The sequence below is a fragment of the Neovison vison genome, unplaced genomic scaffold, assembly GCF_020171115.1.
Source record: "Neovison vison isolate M4711 unplaced genomic scaffold, ASM_NN_V1 Scaffold_050, whole genome shotgun sequence".
Taxonomy (NCBI): Eukaryota; Metazoa; Chordata; class Mammalia; order Carnivora; family Mustelidae; genus Neogale; species Neogale vison.
In genome coordinates this window covers 1-16019 of record NW_025334854.1, presented here as the reverse complement: position 1 = coordinate 16019, position 16019 = coordinate 1, and the positions used below count along the sequence as shown (strand labels likewise).

General features: G+C 54.9%; 3 protein-coding genes across 9 annotated transcripts; 2 read left to right on the top strand and 1 right to left on the bottom strand.

Moving 5' to 3' along the window:
- Positions 1-2131: 2131 nt before the first annotated feature.
- Positions 2132-6536, top strand: LOC122897974 (tubulin alpha-4A chain). Its single transcript, XM_044236151.1, has 4 exons — positions 2132-2211; positions 3973-4195; positions 4489-4637; positions 4881-6536. The coding sequence occupies exons 1-4, from the start codon at positions 2209-2211 to the stop codon at positions 5850-5852; spliced, it is 1347 nt and encodes a 448-aa protein (XP_044092086.1). The 5' UTR covers positions 2132-2208; the 3' UTR covers positions 5853-6536.
- Positions 6537-7385: 849 nt separating this feature from the next.
- On the bottom strand, positions 7386-10858 carry LOC122897975 (serine/threonine-protein kinase 16). Of its 4 annotated transcripts, none has more exons than XM_044236153.1 (8): positions 10814-10858; positions 10232-10421; positions 9428-9647; positions 9044-9177; positions 8753-8873; positions 8530-8625; positions 7989-8110; positions 7386-7872 (listed from the first exon to the last, which is right to left on the bottom strand). In XM_044236153.1, the coding sequence occupies exons 2-8, from the start codon at positions 10315-10317 to the stop codon at positions 7734-7736; spliced, it is 918 nt and encodes a 305-aa protein (XP_044092088.1). In that variant the 5' UTR covers positions 10318-10421; positions 10814-10858; the 3' UTR covers positions 7386-7733. The 4 variants fall into 4 exon arrangements, with proteins under 4 accessions (XP_044092088.1, XP_044092089.1, XP_044092087.1 ...); XM_044236154.1 differs by lacking the exon at positions 10814-10858 and adding an exon at positions 10760-10797; XM_044236152.1 differs by lacking the exon at positions 10814-10858 and adding an exon at positions 10641-10688.
- Positions 10859-10911: 53 nt separating this feature from the next.
- On the top strand, positions 10912-14363 carry LOC122897977 (beta-galactosidase-1-like protein). Of its 4 annotated transcripts, XM_044236158.1 has the most exons (6): positions 10912-11107; positions 11753-11997; positions 12284-12410; positions 12624-12790; positions 13035-13185; positions 13354-14363. In XM_044236158.1, the coding sequence occupies exons 3-6, from the start codon at positions 12342-12344 to the stop codon at positions 13435-13437; spliced, it is 471 nt and encodes a 156-aa protein (XP_044092093.1). In that variant the 5' UTR covers positions 10912-11107; positions 11753-11997; positions 12284-12341; the 3' UTR covers positions 13438-14363. The 4 variants fall into 4 exon arrangements, with proteins under 4 accessions (XP_044092093.1, XP_044092091.1, XP_044092094.1 ...); XM_044236156.1 differs by lacking the exon at positions 11753-11997; XM_044236159.1 differs by lacking the exon at positions 11753-11997 and having other exon boundaries at positions 12272-12410.
- Positions 14364-16019: the final 1656 nt, after the last annotated feature.

Here is a 16019-nt window from a genome sequence, read left to right as displayed (position 1 = left end):
GCCAATGCTTACCCTGTGCTAAGCACTATGCTAGGATCTGGGGACACAAAGATGAATAAGATCCAATCCTTACCTGGAATGAGTCTGCAATTTCTAAGAAGGCCATGTACACAAATAACCGCAGCCTGGTGTGCTAGCGCACTAAAGCAAAGGAATGAGATGCTCCAAGAACCCATTCAGATGCTTACACGGCACTTTGCTGTGTATGTACACAGCCCCGAAGTTCATCTGGTCCTCACAATCTGAAGTTATCCCTGTTTCACAAAGGAAGAACCTGAATCTGAAGGTCAAAGGAGTTTAAGGGTTTTGCCTGAAAGAGCTCAGGGCTTTTACCATACTCATTCTTCAGGGATTGGGGATGCACAAGGGAAAAGGAGGGCCCGGGAAGGTCTGCAAGAGATTGTATGCTCGTCATCACCAAGGGTCTTTGCTCTGTAGAGACCATGACCCCATTTCCCAAAGCAGCTTCACTATACGACCTTGCCCCTTTCCATGTTTATGAATGAGTCTTGTTCTCCCAACCATACAGCAAGTGCATAGGGAAGAGAGACCTTGTCATGCTTCACTGTGTTCCTTTCCATGCCTTGCCCAGGTAAGGTGTCAATTAGCTATTTTGTTGGCAGGAAGTTGCCATTGTTAGTTATTTTAGCCTACTGTGTTGTCATGTCAGAGAGTCTAGTGGTCCAAGGAAACGCTATCATGGAGATGCAGGTGAATCATTTCCAAGGAACTAGACTGGGAGACAGGTTTCTTCATGGTATGCGGATGGGCTCAAGGGGAACTTCCTGATGATTTCCCCAGTGAGGGGAGAGAGCTAGAAAATGTAAGGCATGCAAGTGAAAGCAGAAGATCGATAAGGGGCACCTGTATGGCTCAGTTGGTTAAGCAGCTGCCTTCTACTGCGGTCATGGTCTCAGAGTCCTGGGATCCAGCCCCATATAGGACTCCCTGCTCAGCAGGGAGTCTGCTTCTTCTCCCTCTGTGCTCTCTCTCCTCTCGCTCTCTCTCTCCAATAAATAAATAAATAAATAAAATCTCTTTAAAAAGTAGATGGAAAAGCCCATTCTTGCAAGAAATGGAAATGAAATGTGGAAAGAAGGGATAATTGATGTTGAGGCCTCTGCCTGAGCGCTAAGGGGTTGAGATGTGGTCGCAGATGCCGGCCCCGGCCAGGAAACAGAAGAAGATGAGAAAGTCAAAATCAGCTATGATACCAGAATCTCCACTTTCTTTTTTCCTCTTCAGAGTCAACGCACATTTTGATACCTCACAACAATGCTTTCAGTGTAGGATCATCGTCTCCTTTTCACCGATGAATATGCCAAGGAGTCAGTGAGGTTAGGTCACTTGCCCAAGGTCACATAGAACAGTCCGGCTGTGAACGCAGGTCCCGAGGGCTTCCGCCCAGAGCTCTGGCTGTTCTGGCGGCAGGGAAGCGGGCAGGTGTGGGTGGCGAGGGCTCGCTAATAGTGACGGCGTTGATGACGGGGCCACTGACCCGCCGGCAGCCGGTGAGCTGCGCCAGATTCCTGGGGTCGGCCCTCGCAGACAGGCTGCGGAGCTTGGCTCTGTCGGGGTACTCTGAGGGATCGGCACCCTGGGGCTCAGACTGTGCAGCTCCTTGTCCTCGGCCGCCCACAGGCATTGGCGAAGGCCAGCCGTCCCGGCCGAGGACCAGCAGGCCGTGTGCCGCTGCAAGGGGTTCCCCCGGGACTGGCGGGAACCACCAGGGAGGCAGGGCGGGGAGGGGGGCACGGGCGAAGGCCCGCTGAAGCCACTTCGCAAGGACAGCCTCTACAGCACCCGGCCTAAGTCAGAACACCTGGGCGATGGGCGCCCTGGGGATTCAGGTGCAGGCGAGATGCGCCCTGGCACCGCGCCCTGCGTCCCTGTCGTGGAGATCGGGAACCCAGGGTGTCGGCTCAAAACCTGGAGCGAGGGGCTGAGGCCCGCATCGGTACACCTAACCCAAGTGCGGCAGGTGAGAGACCCGGACAGGACAGGGGGAGGAGACCCGCCCTGACCCCTTCCCTTAGCGCCGCCTGCTATGCGGGGGCGTGGCCTCCGGGCCGCTCAGTTCCTAGTGGGCGAGCGCAGCGCGCGGGCCCCGCCCCCCGACTATAAGAGCGGTGCGGCACTGCAGCTAGCGCAGTTCTCACTGAGACCCGTCACCCGGACTCTACGTGAGACCCACCGCCCGGACTCACCATGGTGAGTGGGCCGCGCAGGGATCGCGGCTCTCCCCTTATTGCCCTTCTCCTTCGGGACCCTCCATTCCGAGATGCTCCGGACCCCCATCCGATGTTCCCGGGCTCGAGGACGCGCGAGGGTTTGTGCATTCCCCCACCCCCACTCTCTCGTTACTTTGGCCGAGCCGTGCTGTCCACTTTTGGAGGCTGGGGAAGGGGGATGGAGTGGGGTGGGATTCTTCACTAACTGAGAGGAGTCCTTCTGGAAATCGCCTCCTGCTCCAGTAAGCATTTGTGCCCTAATCCTCCTGAAGGGGAGTCGCGATCCCGCGCCCAGTCCTTTCCGCGGATGAGGGAGACCCGCTGGGCTGTCCTCCGCCCCAACCTCCCGCCGCCCCCCCCCCGCCCCCCGCTTCCTGGATCTGACCGAACACGTGCTTAGCCCAAGAAGGTGGTAGGGGGTCACATTACTTGGTCCAGCATCCCCCTTTCCTCCGACTGTGTGTGCATCCCTCCTACCCAGAGCCCCCCCTCCCCGTGACTCAGCACCCCGATTCAGAGCCGGGAGGGGTGGCGGGAATGGGGTTCGGCGTTGTGAGGCGAGCCGGCCCCTCTCCAGCTGGAGCCGAGCGAACGGATGGGCAGAGACAGCTGGCGCTGAGCGAGAGTGCGGGCCCAGGCCAGGTTGGGGGGAGGGGAAAGAGGTGTGTGTAGGGGGGTGATATTTATAGCCCAGGAACGGGGGCCGAAATCCTATCTTCACTTTCGGCTGGGATGTAACTGGAAAGAATCTAGAAGGGGGCGAATGCAGGGCCCTGGTGCAGGATGGCGCTTACACTCCGCACCGCAAGGCGGGTTACCTCTGGGGCCTCACCCCAGGTTCCACTTCCTTTTCTGGGTATTTGGAAACCGTCACCCCGCCATTTCGGCGTTAGGAAGGGAGGCTGCGTGAGCCCTGCGCCGCACCACTTTGGCTCTTTACGGGTTAATTTCAGACTGGCAGGGATGAGCCTAAGGCGCCTAGTGCCCCAGTGCCCACAACCCTTATTGCCTGCACTTGCCATCTGCACACTTTGCTATTTCCGTGAGGGCTGCGCGGTGGATGAAGGTGGTGAAGATACCCAGAGTGCGGGGGTGGAGGTGGGGAGAGCCTCCAGCTGGGATTGATCTCCAGAGCCAGATGGGATTTAAAGGTGGGGGAGAGGGCATCCTGATGGCCAGTGTGTGGAGTCAGTTGATGCCAGATCAGAAGGCTGAGACCTTTCTGCAGCCCACAGGAAAGAAAGGGAGAGAGTTGTAAGAAATTCTAGTTCACCTTCCAAGAGGGCTTCTGGCTATAAACTCATGCCTCTGGAACACCTATCCCTTCTCAGGCTGGAGAAACTGGCTTTGGGAGTAGAAAACTGGAAACAGCTGAGAAGTTGTGTGCTGTTGTCTGTTTCTGCAGTGTTTGCCTGTCTTTCATATGCACTTGCCCTCTCTGTCCTCCCTGAGTGTCCTGTGAGTGTGGCAGGGTCATGAGGAGCCACAGTTCTTACTTGACAAGGTCCCCACAGAGAAGTAAGCTAAGGGATTTTTCCCTACTGGGTGCCTCCAGTTGTCAAGTCCTATGTGGGGGAGCCTGGGCAGGCTGCCAGCCTCTTCTGACCTATGCCCAGCCCCAGGCCTCCTCTTTTGCCAACAGACTCACCCTAGCCGGTAGGCAATGGGGTGGAAGAGAGGCTCATGAGGTGAGGACTGCAGATGTGGTGCTTATACTGTGTCCCCTCTCTTTATCCCTCAGCGCGAATGCATCTCAGTCCATGTGGGGCAGGCAGGTGTCCAGATGGGCAATGCCTGTTGGGAGCTCTACTGCCTGGAACATGGGATCCAGCCCGACGGGCAGATGCCCAGCGATAAGACCATTGGTGGAGGGGATGACTCCTTTACCACCTTCTTCTGTGAAACTGGTGCTGGGAAGCATGTGCCCCGCGCGGTGTTTGTGGATCTGGAGCCCACAGTGATTGGTGAGATGAAGATGGGGTGGAACTGAGGGGAGCAGACAGTGACTCCAAGCTTCCCTCTGCAGGGATGGTGTCTAGACCTGGCTTTCCTGGCCCTACCAGCTTTGCCCTGTTTGCAGCTGATCGAAGGCTAGCCTGGGTGGTGGATCTGGGTTTCTCACCCACTGCTATCACAGGCCAGCAGAAGGATAAGCTTTTCCACACATCTGACCACAGCTACTGTGCTGGGGGAGGGCGATCCCTGCTGAGCATGGCCTTGTGGTTTTTGCCCTAACGATGTGTTTGCGCCCTACCAGATGAGATCCGAAATGGCCCATACCGGCAGCTCTTCCACCCAGAGCAGCTCATCACTGGGAAGGAGGACGCTGCTAACAACTATGCCCGTGGTCACTATACCATTGGCAAGGAGATCATCGACCCAGTGCTGGACCGGATCCGCAAGCTGGTGAGAATCTGGGATGGAAGGGAGGGGGCTTTTGAGATGATGCTAATGGTCAGGAAATTATTTTTTTCCAGGACCCATGTTGGGGGGGTCATCTCTAATTTTACTATCTTATGCTGCTGCTATGAGATATTTCCTAGTCTTGGCCCTGACTCCTGAAAGGGTTCAGGCATTTGTGGAGTCAGAAGGTAGAGCTCTACAGGCCCCTGACATACCTACATGCTCTTTCTCTTTCCTGCCTTTCAGTCTGACCAGTGCACAGGACTCCAAGGCTTCCTGGTCTTCCACAGCTTCGGAGGGGGCACCGGCTCGGGCTTCACCTCCCTCCTGATGGAGCGGCTCTCGGTTGACTATGGCAAGAAATCCAAGCTGGAGTTCTCCATCTACCCCGCGCCCCAGGTGTCCACGGCCGTGGTGGAGCCCTACAACTCCATCCTGACCACCCACACCACCCTGGAGCACTCGGACTGTGCCTTCATGGTGGACAACGAGGCCATCTACGACATCTGCCGCCGCAACCTGGACATCGAGCGCCCCACCTACACCAACCTCAACCGGCTCATCAGCCAGATCGTGTCCTCCATCACGGCCTCCCTGCGCTTCGACGGGGCCCTCAACGTGGACCTGACGGAGTTCCAGACCAACCTGGTGCCCTACCCCCGCATCCACTTCCCCCTGGCCACCTACGCGCCGGTCATCTCTGCGGAGAAGGCCTACCACGAGCAGCTGTCGGTGGCAGAGATCACCAACGCCTGCTTCGAGCCTGCCAACCAGATGGTCAAGTGTGACCCCCGCCACGGCAAGTACATGGCCTGCTGCCTGCTGTACCGGGGTGACGTGGTGCCCAAGGACGTCAACGCCGCCATCGCCGCCATCAAGACCAAGCGCAGTATTCAGTTCGTGGACTGGTGCCCCACGGGCTTCAAGGTCGGGATCAACTACCAGCCCCCCACCGTGGTGCCCGGGGGCGACCTGGCCAAGGTGCAGCGCGCCGTGTGCATGCTGAGCAACACGACCGCCATCGCCGAGGCCTGGGCCCGCCTGGACCACAAGTTCGACCTGATGTACGCCAAGAGGGCCTTTGTGCACTGGTATGTGGGTGAGGGCATGGAGGAGGGGGAGTTCTCGGAGGCCCGGGAGGATATGGCTGCCCTGGAGAAGGATTACGAGGAGGTGGGCATCGACTCCTATGAGGATGAGGACGAGGGAGAAGAATAGAACAACTGCCTGGACCCCACTCACTATGTTTATTGCAAAATCCTTTCGAAATAAACAGTCTCCTTGCACGGTTTCTTGTCCCCTCTGTGAGTGCTTGAGCTTCTGCTGCCTTCCTCTCTGTGCTGCTGCTGCCTGCTGCTTCTGCTGCTGCCCTCATTTTTGCTGCCTGTGACCCCTTTCCCTTCTGTGGCTGAAGGTGAGACCTGCCAAGGGGTCCATGCCAGGCCCAAGGAAACATGACCCCGGGGACCTTGATGTAAGACCCCCAGGGTGCCCAGGATGGTAGACAGGAAATGAGGACTTACTCCCGGACCTGTGCGTCCAGCTGCAAGCTGTTGAAAGACACAAGTTTTCACTTCCTTTCCAAGTAGGAGTTTAAGTCCAGCAGTTTCTGTATTTGAGTTAGACTGCCACCCTGTTCTTCCTGCTGCTTCTGCATTCACCGATTCTGGAAGCTTGGCCCCGGGCACTTCTGTGCGTCATGAGGGCCTGGGACCAGGACTGGGCTGGCCCACAGTTGCTGGGCATGGAGCCTAGTCATGAGCTTGGGGGATGGGAAGGGACAAGGGCAATCTCCTAGCGTTGTCTGTGTCACCGCACCTCTGAGCAGCTTCGCACAGCTGTCTCTCTTGCTGCATTGCTGGGGCCTAGGGTTGTGCCATTAAAGTCAGGTCGTCTCCCCTCTGTTTGTTCTTTCTTTCTGACCTCAGCCTCTATGCTAGCCCAGGGAGCCTCCTGCCAGGGCCCTGGGGGAAATGCCAACATTGCTAATAGGCACCCCAGGACCCACATCGACGTCAACATGTGGGGGTGAGCATGGCTGCAGGGGGGGTTGGGGGGATGGGGATGAAGCTTCAATCTTGGGAGCAGAAGATGTCAGCCCTGCCCTTCCCTTTCCCTCCCTGGTGATTCAGGGACGCAGTGCCCTTCCCTAGGGAACAGGTTTCAGCCCAGCAAAGCCAGGGCCCCTGTTTACTCAGCAGAGTAGGGCAGGAAGTGGCAGCTGGATACAGCCACGCCACACGGGCCTCATTAATCATTAACCATGTGTGTGCTAGAACCCTCTGGGAGAAACTCGGGGCCAAACGGCTGCCACCTCCACTCCCCTCACCCCCAGGCTGAGGCCGGGAGAGACTTGCTCAGCTTTGGTCCAAAAGCTTCCTCAGGTGTCTCCACCCAAAAGCCCTTGCCTGGCAAACCGGCTGGGCTGCTCTGACTCAGCTACCCACTCCTGGGAATGAAGAACAAACTGAATGTGCTTCTGGGGTGGGGGGGGCATGGTCCCAGTTCTTAGCACACAAGCCAACTCGATCCAGAACAGTGTAAGTTTCTGAGACAGGCTGGGAGAAGATATGCCTCCTCCAGCCAGCCAGGTCTCCGGTAAGGACACCTGCCTCCTTAGGTGGAAGGACGAAGTCATGTCACTCCTCACGAAGCCAGTCCCTCTTCCCAGTCTGTTCCCTTGGAAATGGCAACCAGACCTCAGGGCCCTGGCCCCTCTTCTCTCTCCCTCCAGGAACAATGAGACTAAGATCCACACCAAGCTGCTTTCACTTTATTCTTCTATTTATACATTCTCCTGCTCCCAGATGTGAAGGCAGACCATGATGTAGGCTCTGCAGTCCTGCTCAGAGCCTTTATAATTCTATCCATTTCCCTTTTCCCCCTCTCCCAGCCTCGTCCACCCCAACTCGGTCAGTCCCCCTGTCCAGTTGTTGCTCTTGGAGATCAGAGAGCAGAAGCAGAGAAATAAGACTGAGTCAACTGTCCCATCCACCTGCCCCAGTGACAAGAAAGCAGCCCTGGAGAGACTGGATGGAGGTTCTGAGGGATGGGAGCCAAGGCACAGGGGCCACCTTCTCAATGTGGCCACTGGTTCATTCAGATTTGGGTGGTGTGCTGGCCTGAAGCTGGGGGTTGCAGTGCCTCCAACTGACTGAGAAGGAGAGAAACAGGAGGGCGCTGCTGGGGATCTACAGTCATCATGGAGGTTAGCAGCTGCCGCAAGGCTGAAGAATGCCTGTGGAAGGAGGTGGGCAGAGTGACTAGAGGGTCGCTGTTCCCCGTGCTAAGGTTCCAACTCTGCTAATGGCAGAGAGGAGTCTGAAATGTTTTGGTGTCCCTTTTATTGCTCACCTGGGGCTCTGCGGGATGCTGAGTTGGTTCTGCACAGCAAGGGCCACGCTGTCACCCTTCTGGAACACCATGTCATACGGGCCTTCCCCAAACATCATGGCGTAGAGCACGCAGCCTAGGGACTGAGCATAACTTGGTTATTCCTTGGCAGGGGACCAACGGAGGTGATTATCTCTCCTCTTATCCTGTAGTGAAAGGTGACTTCGTAAGCTAGAAAGAATATGCTGACTTCAGCCACAGGACATCACCAGAGTCCAGAGAAACTGCCAGTTCGCTGGAGGCCTCTGTACCCCTTGCTTGACCACTGCCTTCAGCCTTGCCACTTAGCTCTACTCAGTCTGGTAGAAGGGCAGGATTATACCACTTCCTGAGCAGCTGAGTACCATGTCAGTGACAGTTCCCAGGAAGGAAGTCGAGGGGGATGGGGACATACATGGTTCCTGGGGCCCCATGCTTTTGAAACCAAAGTCCCACCCCTCCGTCACACAGCAGGCAGAACAGCACTCCTCCCCCGCCATGTGCCCGGCCACACGCTCCTCACCCAGACATCAGTGCGCTCGTCAATGACACAGTGGCTCTGCACGGAGAAAAGCTCTGGGGCTCGGTAGGAGATGGTGCATCGCTGGGCTGCCCAATCCTGGAACAGTGGCCCCACAGCTCAAATGAGGGGCACAGGTCATGGTCACGTGATCAAACTGGGGCAGGCCAAAGAAAAGGTTGAGGATGGGGAACAGGAGGGGAAAGAAACCTGGACACTCTTTTACCTGCAGGGCTAGAGCCTGGCGGGAGCCCTCCACATGGATGCAAGCTTGATTCATGGAACCCAAGTCCATTAAAATTGGCTGCCCCTCATCTCCAAGCAAGATATTGGTGGGCTTCAGGTCCCTGTAGGGAAGTGGAAATGGCCCATGAGCATCCCTGGATAGGGAGGCTAGAATCCCTCGGGACAAAAGAATCATGGGTACTGTTCCTCAGGAGGAGAGCAGAGACCTCTCATTCCTTTTGGTGAGGCCCTTCCTTTCTGCCCCATAAGCACACGGGGCCCTCCCACTGACCTGTGGGCATAACCTCGGGCATGAATGGCCTCAAGGCCTCTGCAGATACCCAGCAGCAGCTGAAGGATCTGATCTTCAGTCAAGAAGTTGCCTTTGTCCTTTAGCCTTTCTATCTCGTTCCACAGCGTGCCCCTCTGCAACACAAATTTCCCCATAGTTGGCCATCTTCTGAGCCTCTGCTTCCTCTTCCTAATCCCTTTCCTAGCAACTCTTTCACCACACACACTAGACACCTCACGGTCCCACTTGGGTTCCTCTAAACCCCAAATCTGCAGCGGCCAACCCCAGGACACGGTCTCTGCTTCCTAACATGCTGGACTACTCACACAGCCCTCGGTAGATGATTCTGTTGCAAGCCCCTCCATTGCCAGGAGACTTTCTGACCTTGAAGAAGGGCAGCAGCAGCCAGGCCTCATGTTTAGTGCCCCGCTCCCTCAGACAATAAGCCACAAGGCGAAGGATGTTGGGGTGATGGAAGAGGCGATGCATGTCTGCTTCTCGTTGGGCCTCCTCCCGATCCTGCTGCTCGTGACACAGGATCCGCTTCAGGGCGTAGAAGTGTCCATCATGTAACCCCTCCACTAGGTCCACATAGCTGAACCCACTGTGGGCCAAAGGGGTCAGTGAAGGACCACGGTCATCTCCCACACTGCTTGGACCCCGAGGAACTCCCTGGGGAGAAGGGGAGGGGGGCATCTTTCCCAGCTGGCAGAAACCCTCCCAAGACATGGCTTCAAGAGAAGTCTGAAGATTTTACATTCTGAGCTCAAGAGTAGGAAAACCATAATTCGAGGTACTCTGGTCATAATGCACTGTTCTGCACATGAGAAATGCTCCATAAATATTACATGAGTAACAGTCAACATTACCAAGTGCTGGGAGCCAGGCCCTGGGTGAGGTGTTTTATACGCAATATCTCATTTAATCCTCACAACTCCATCACCAACAAAAGACAATTATCTCCATTAAGCAGATGAAGAAACCATGGCTTTTCAAGGTCACACAAGGTGGATCCAGGAGCCCCGGCCCCAGAATCCACTTCCTTGACCACCATGTCACTAGGCTCTCTGAGGTGAGCTAAGAGGATAGGTTAAGAGAATAAAACTTCTATGCCCCTATCACGTGCAGACTGCTGTCCTTCAGTCACCCGAACCCTGGGGACTAGCTAAGTGATTTCCAAACACTCACCCCTCCCCCAGTTTTTGGATGAAGAGGTAGCGCTTATTGTCAATGATGACAGTTCCCCGAGAGCAGACACACAGCGCGTGGCCCATAGTGTCTCAGTCATCCTCCTCAAGGGCGGTCGGAGGCTGCTGACAGCTGCGTCCAGGTTGAGTGGGCTCTTCCAGGCGATGCGCTGGGGGCCCAGCGGATCATGCTGGAAGGAAAAGAACAGCAGGGTCGTGGGTCAGGCACGGTCCAGACGATCCCTCAAATACTAATGTGGAAAGCTGGCGCCCGGGTCTCGGGTCTCGGGTCTCGGAACGTGGAGAAAACGGGCCTTGGCGACGCCAGCTCCAAGAAGGCTGGGGTCGGGTGCCTTAAAGCCTCCGGCCACGCAGCGACTGCAAGGCCGCTTCCTCCAACCCTAGCCCACCTCTGAGCGGCCGCCGCTCCCCCGGCCATCGGGGTGCCACCGCAGGGCAGAGGGTAGTCCGGCGGGGTGCGAGGCCCAGACCCACCCCTGGCAGGGCCCACCCCCTCAGGAAAGCCCACCGCCGGCCTCTGCGCGCAGAGCCCCGGGAAGGCCAGCCCCGACTCCCCACTGACCTGGCTCGGGCTGTAAAGAAGCGCCGGGGACCGGAAGACGTGGATACGTCATCAGTCCGCGCCGGCGTAACGGCCCGCGGTATCCTAGCAACCGCTGGGCTTCGGGATAATGTGGGGGCACGGAGCTGAGAGACCGGGGGCGGGCTAAGCCTGGGGGAGAACGGGTCCCAGGACCCGGGTGAGGGTTCCGCACCTGGCCTTCAGTACTGGTCAAGACGCAGGCACCCACGCCAAAAGGGAGCAAAGCCGGGCTCCGCCCGAGGCCCCCAGGACCTCCATCTCCCAATGCCGGAGGTAGGAAGCTGACTACAGTCCAGCCCCGAGGGGCGGGTGCTGGGGCGCGTGCTGCCGGCCTGGACTCCTACCCCCTACAGCTCTGATCAGTACAATCTTGGGGGCTCTGACCTGTATCCCACTCCCCTAGTTTCAGTGGTTGAGACCTTAGGCTCTTGAGCCAGACTAGGTTCTAAATCCTGTCTTAATAGCTTAGTTACTAGCTGTGTGGTCTTGGACCACTTAACTTCTCAGAGCCTCAGTCTCCCTAATTGTAAACAAGGTACAGTGGTACCTAAGATTAAGTGCACGTACTGTGAGGCCAGACGGCCTAGTTCAAATCCCAGCTCTGCTAAACTAGTAGTGTGACCTTGAACAGGTTATTTAAAATTTCTGTCTCTCAATTTCCTCATCTGTAAAATGGGAATAATAATTATCAACTGCACGGAGTTTTTTGAAGATAAAATGAGATGTGATGTGCTTAGCACAATAGCTGACATAGCCCTCAGTGTCAATAAACAAATTACTGATATTTTTATTATTATTTTATTTTTCTTATTCTGATCCTTACATCCCAGGCTTGGGACTGTGAAGGCAGGAGTCATGGAAATTCACAAACTCCCAAACCTTAGCACCAAGTAGCTGTCCTTGACATCTCTCACACAGGGAGGCAGGGATAAATTGAAGAGCAGTGCACATCCAAAGAAGACGGAATGGCTGAGGTGGTACAGGGCCACCGGGAAAAAGAGTCCTCTTTCAACTTGGTCCCCCGCTTTTCACACCACTGGAAAGATCTGGTTTCTTTTGGTTCTCAACCGTTTTAGCCCCCTGGTTCTGACATTCATTCGTCTAGATTTAACCTGCTATGTGCCAGGCCCCGTGCTAGAAGCTGAGGATTCAAGATGGACAAGGTACTCTTCACCCTCAGGGAGCTCAGTTTAGTAGGACAGTGCTTCTCAATCTGGAATGTCTTTAGGATCATCTGGGAATCTTGTTAAAATGCAAATTCTGATTCTATAGGTCTGAGGTAGGACCTGAGACTCTGCATTTCTAACAAGCTCCCAGGTGGCGATGATGAATCAGATTCAAGATACAGAGGATTTTTACAAACTAGCAGAGTAGTGGGGTGGACAAGTCCAGGGTACTGGCTGGCAACTTGAGGTTGCCGCCCCCTTGCTCGCTGAGGTTCCCTCCCAGGAATCCGCCACGTGACAGCCGGACCGCCCTCTCAGACTAGAGGAGCTCTGTTAGCGCCATGGCCCCCAAGAAGCCGCTCTGCCTTCCCGCCCTGCTGTTGCCACTTCTGACGCTGCTGCTGCCCCAGGTAAAATGACAGGACTGAGTCAGCAGGCTGGGTGTGGTGAGGCGGGACGAGACGGAGCCCAGGAGAGAAGGAAAGTGAAAATCACAGAACAATGGGCAGGGCTAGTTCCACCTCCTCTACCGACACTGCGCCTCCTCCCGTCTCCCCTGCCCACCCCCCCCCCCACCCTCCCGGACTCCAGACCTGCCGAGCATGGTCTCTCTCTCTTTGCAGGCAGGCACTCGGTCGTTCGTAGTGGATCGGGAAAATGACAGATTCCTCCTAGATGGGGCCCCGTTCCGCTACGTGTCTGGCAGCCTGCACTACTTTCGGGTACCACGGGTGCTTTGGGCAGACCGGCTTTTCAAGATGCGAATGAGTGGCCTCAACGCTGTACAGTTGTAAGAAGTACTCAGGAGAGCCATGGAGGGTGGGATTTACCCTTCCTACCACCCCCGTAAGAAGGGGTTTGGGGACAGGAAGACCAGCTGGGTATGAGAGCTCTGGGACTTTCAGGCCAAGGGTGGGAAAGGGTGAGCCAGGACCTCCTTCCGGCAGCTTCCTGGAGATTCCCTGCAAGGCCTAAGCCCTTAGGCTTCCCAGGACCTCCCCACCTTGGGCCCTGTTAACCTCTTTCTTTCTCAGTTATGTGCCCTGGAACTACCATGAGCCCCAGCCTGGGGTCTATAACTTTAATGGCAGCCGGGACCTCTTTGCATTCCTGAACGAGGCGTCTTTAGCGAACCTGTTGGTCATACTGAGACCAGGACCTTACATCTGTGCAGAGTGGGACATGGTGAGTTAGGAGAAGGGACAGAACCAGAGCCATTCACAGGCAGTCCCTCCACGCCTCCCATCTGCCTGCACTGTAGGGCCACTTCCAGTGCTGCATTCAACATACTCCCTTCTTACGCACCCGCACCCCCCCAAACAACAAAACCTGCTGTCGTTATGTTTGTCTCAGGGGGGCCTCCCAGCCTGGCTGCTTCAAAAACCTGACATACATCTGAGAACCTCAGATCCAGGTGAGTTGAGACAACATTTTTAACACAGGAAAAAAGCAACCAACAGCCACAAAATGGGTCATTTGGGTGCCCCAAACCGGAGAGACCATCCCCAAACTGGAGCTCATTCATGCAGACATTTGAGTGTCTCCTTCATGCCTAGTGAGGCGCCACATACTGGGGGACCAGGCATACCCAGCTCCTGTGGAGTGAAAGAAACAGCTTTTTATAAAACCAAAACCTGCAAGATTAGCACAACCTGTAAAAATACCAGCTGTGGAAACAGACAAGGAGTTGAGATCATGAGTAACAGGGAAGGCCCGTTTGGGGTAGGGACATCAGAAAAGGCTCTTCTGAGATGATGACATTTCACTTGGCTCTAGGGAAGGGAAAGCACTGGTCATATGAAGAGTGAAGTGACAACAGCCAGGTAGAGGGAACAGTCTATTCTAAAGCCCAGAGGTGGGAAAGAACATGGCCTGATTGAGGCCCCTTGGCTGGAGCATAGCGGGTAAGGGAGGGAGGAATGTGTCGTGAAACTGGAGAGAGATCAGGACTGTTCAGGCAGGACCTGGTAGGCTGCTGTAAGGGTTTGCATTTTATTCCAAGCACAGCAGAAAGCCATTGAAAGAGCCTAACCAGACAGATTTGATTTGCTTTCAGATTACTTTAGCCTGGATATAGAAAATGGAGGGAACAGGGCAAGGGTAAAGGTGGAGAAACTAACTGGGAGACTTTGACTGTAGTTGAGAAGGGAGGTGATGGGAAGAAGAGGGGAGAATTGAAATGCAGGTTGGAGATCAAAATCACCAGGACTTGTTGATAGATTTTGACAGGAAGGAGAAGGATGGGGGCAGCATGGGTAGGGTCTGGAAAGAAAGGGGTCCCCTTTCTTGCCAGTCTAGGTGGTGGTGCCATTTACTGACATGGGGAAGATGGAGAAGACTAGGGGTGGCAAAGGACCACCTTTTTGCGGGGGGTGGGGGTGGGGAACAGTTCTTCTGGTCATGTTAAATTTCTGTCCCATCACACTCAAGTGAGGATGTTAAGTAAGCCACAGATCGTGTGAGCGTGGCACTCATGGGGAGGTCTGAGCTAGAGATAAATTTGGGATTCCTCAGTCTAAAGATGGCGTTTACATCCATGGCTATTGAGACATTGCCTGAGGAAGCAGCATAGGGAGAGAAAAGATGGGAATTCAAGATTAAACTCGGAAATGCCCAGTATTTCAAGGAGCTTGAATTTTACTTCAGGTATGTAAACAGGAAGTCATCAGAGCAAGGGAGTGATTTTATCTGATTTCTATCTTTCAAAAAGATCACTCTGGTAATCTGGTAAGAACGCTTTGTATCTGCTGGGGACCCTGCAGGGACTGTCCCACTTCTGAGGGTGCTGAAGGGCTTTCTGCCCCTCACAGCAATTCCCCAACTCAGCTGGCTATGAAATACATTTGAAATGGTAATTTGTGCTGGAACACCAGCAGGCGGTGTCTGCTTTTCTCAAGAAAGCCAGTGACCTCTTCACTGCTGAGTCCACACACCCTTTCCAGGCCCCTCTCCTCCTTGGCCAGTCAGGAGCTCCCAGCCCAGCTTTTCCCACAATCCTTTCACATACACTCTTTTCTTGGCTTCCAGGATACCACCTTTATCTGACTCCTGCTCCTTCCCCGTGCCCCAGCCTTGCTGACCACTCCTTATTAGTCTCTTTTGTTTGTTTGTTTTAAATATTTTATTTATTAATTTGAGAGAGAGAGGAAGAGCCTGAGCAGAGAGAGAGAGAGAGAGAACCCGGGGGCAAGGGATGGGGGCGTGTACGGAGGGAGAAGCAGGCTTGCTGCTGAGCAGGGAGCCGGATGCAGGACTCCATTCCAGGACCCTGGGACCATGACCTTAGCCAAAGGACGACGTTCAGCATACTGAACCACCCAGGTGCCTTCCTTCCTAGTCTCATGCTGGCTCTTTTCCCGTTCTCTTTCCGCTAAATGCTGGGGTGTTGCAGGGCTCAGGCCTTGGACACTTCTCTTTTCTATGTGTTCATTCCTTAGACAATCTCATCCATTCTCATGGCTTTCCATCCATCTAATAGCTAATGACTCTGAAAAAGGAATCTTCAGTCAGGGTCGCCTAGGTGGCTCAGTCGGCTCAGGTCAGGATCCCAGCGTCTTGGGATTGAGTTGTGCGTCACGCTCCCTGCCGAGAGCCTGCTTCTCCCTCTGCCCCGCCGCTCCCCGGGTCATTCCTACGATCTCCTCTCAGTTAATGGTGACTCCATTTTGCAACTGATCAGGCTAAGCACTGTGGTGTAATTCGTCGTGCCTCTCCCTCCCACCTCACATTCAACCTATCAGAAAACCCTGCAGCTTTACTCTCAAAATACATTGAATTCAGCCCCTTTTCACCACCCGCATTAATCCAAACCACCTCTCCCACCTGGCTACTTTAATAGTTTACTTACTGATTTCCCTTCTTTGCCCCTAGCCTCTGTTCTCCACACACGGTGATCCTGTTAAAATAGAAGTTTAAATACATATCTCAGATCATGCCATTTCACTGCTTAAACGTCTCCAATAGGTTCTCACCTCATTCAGAGTAGGAACCATGGATTCCTTCAAATGGCCTATTGGATC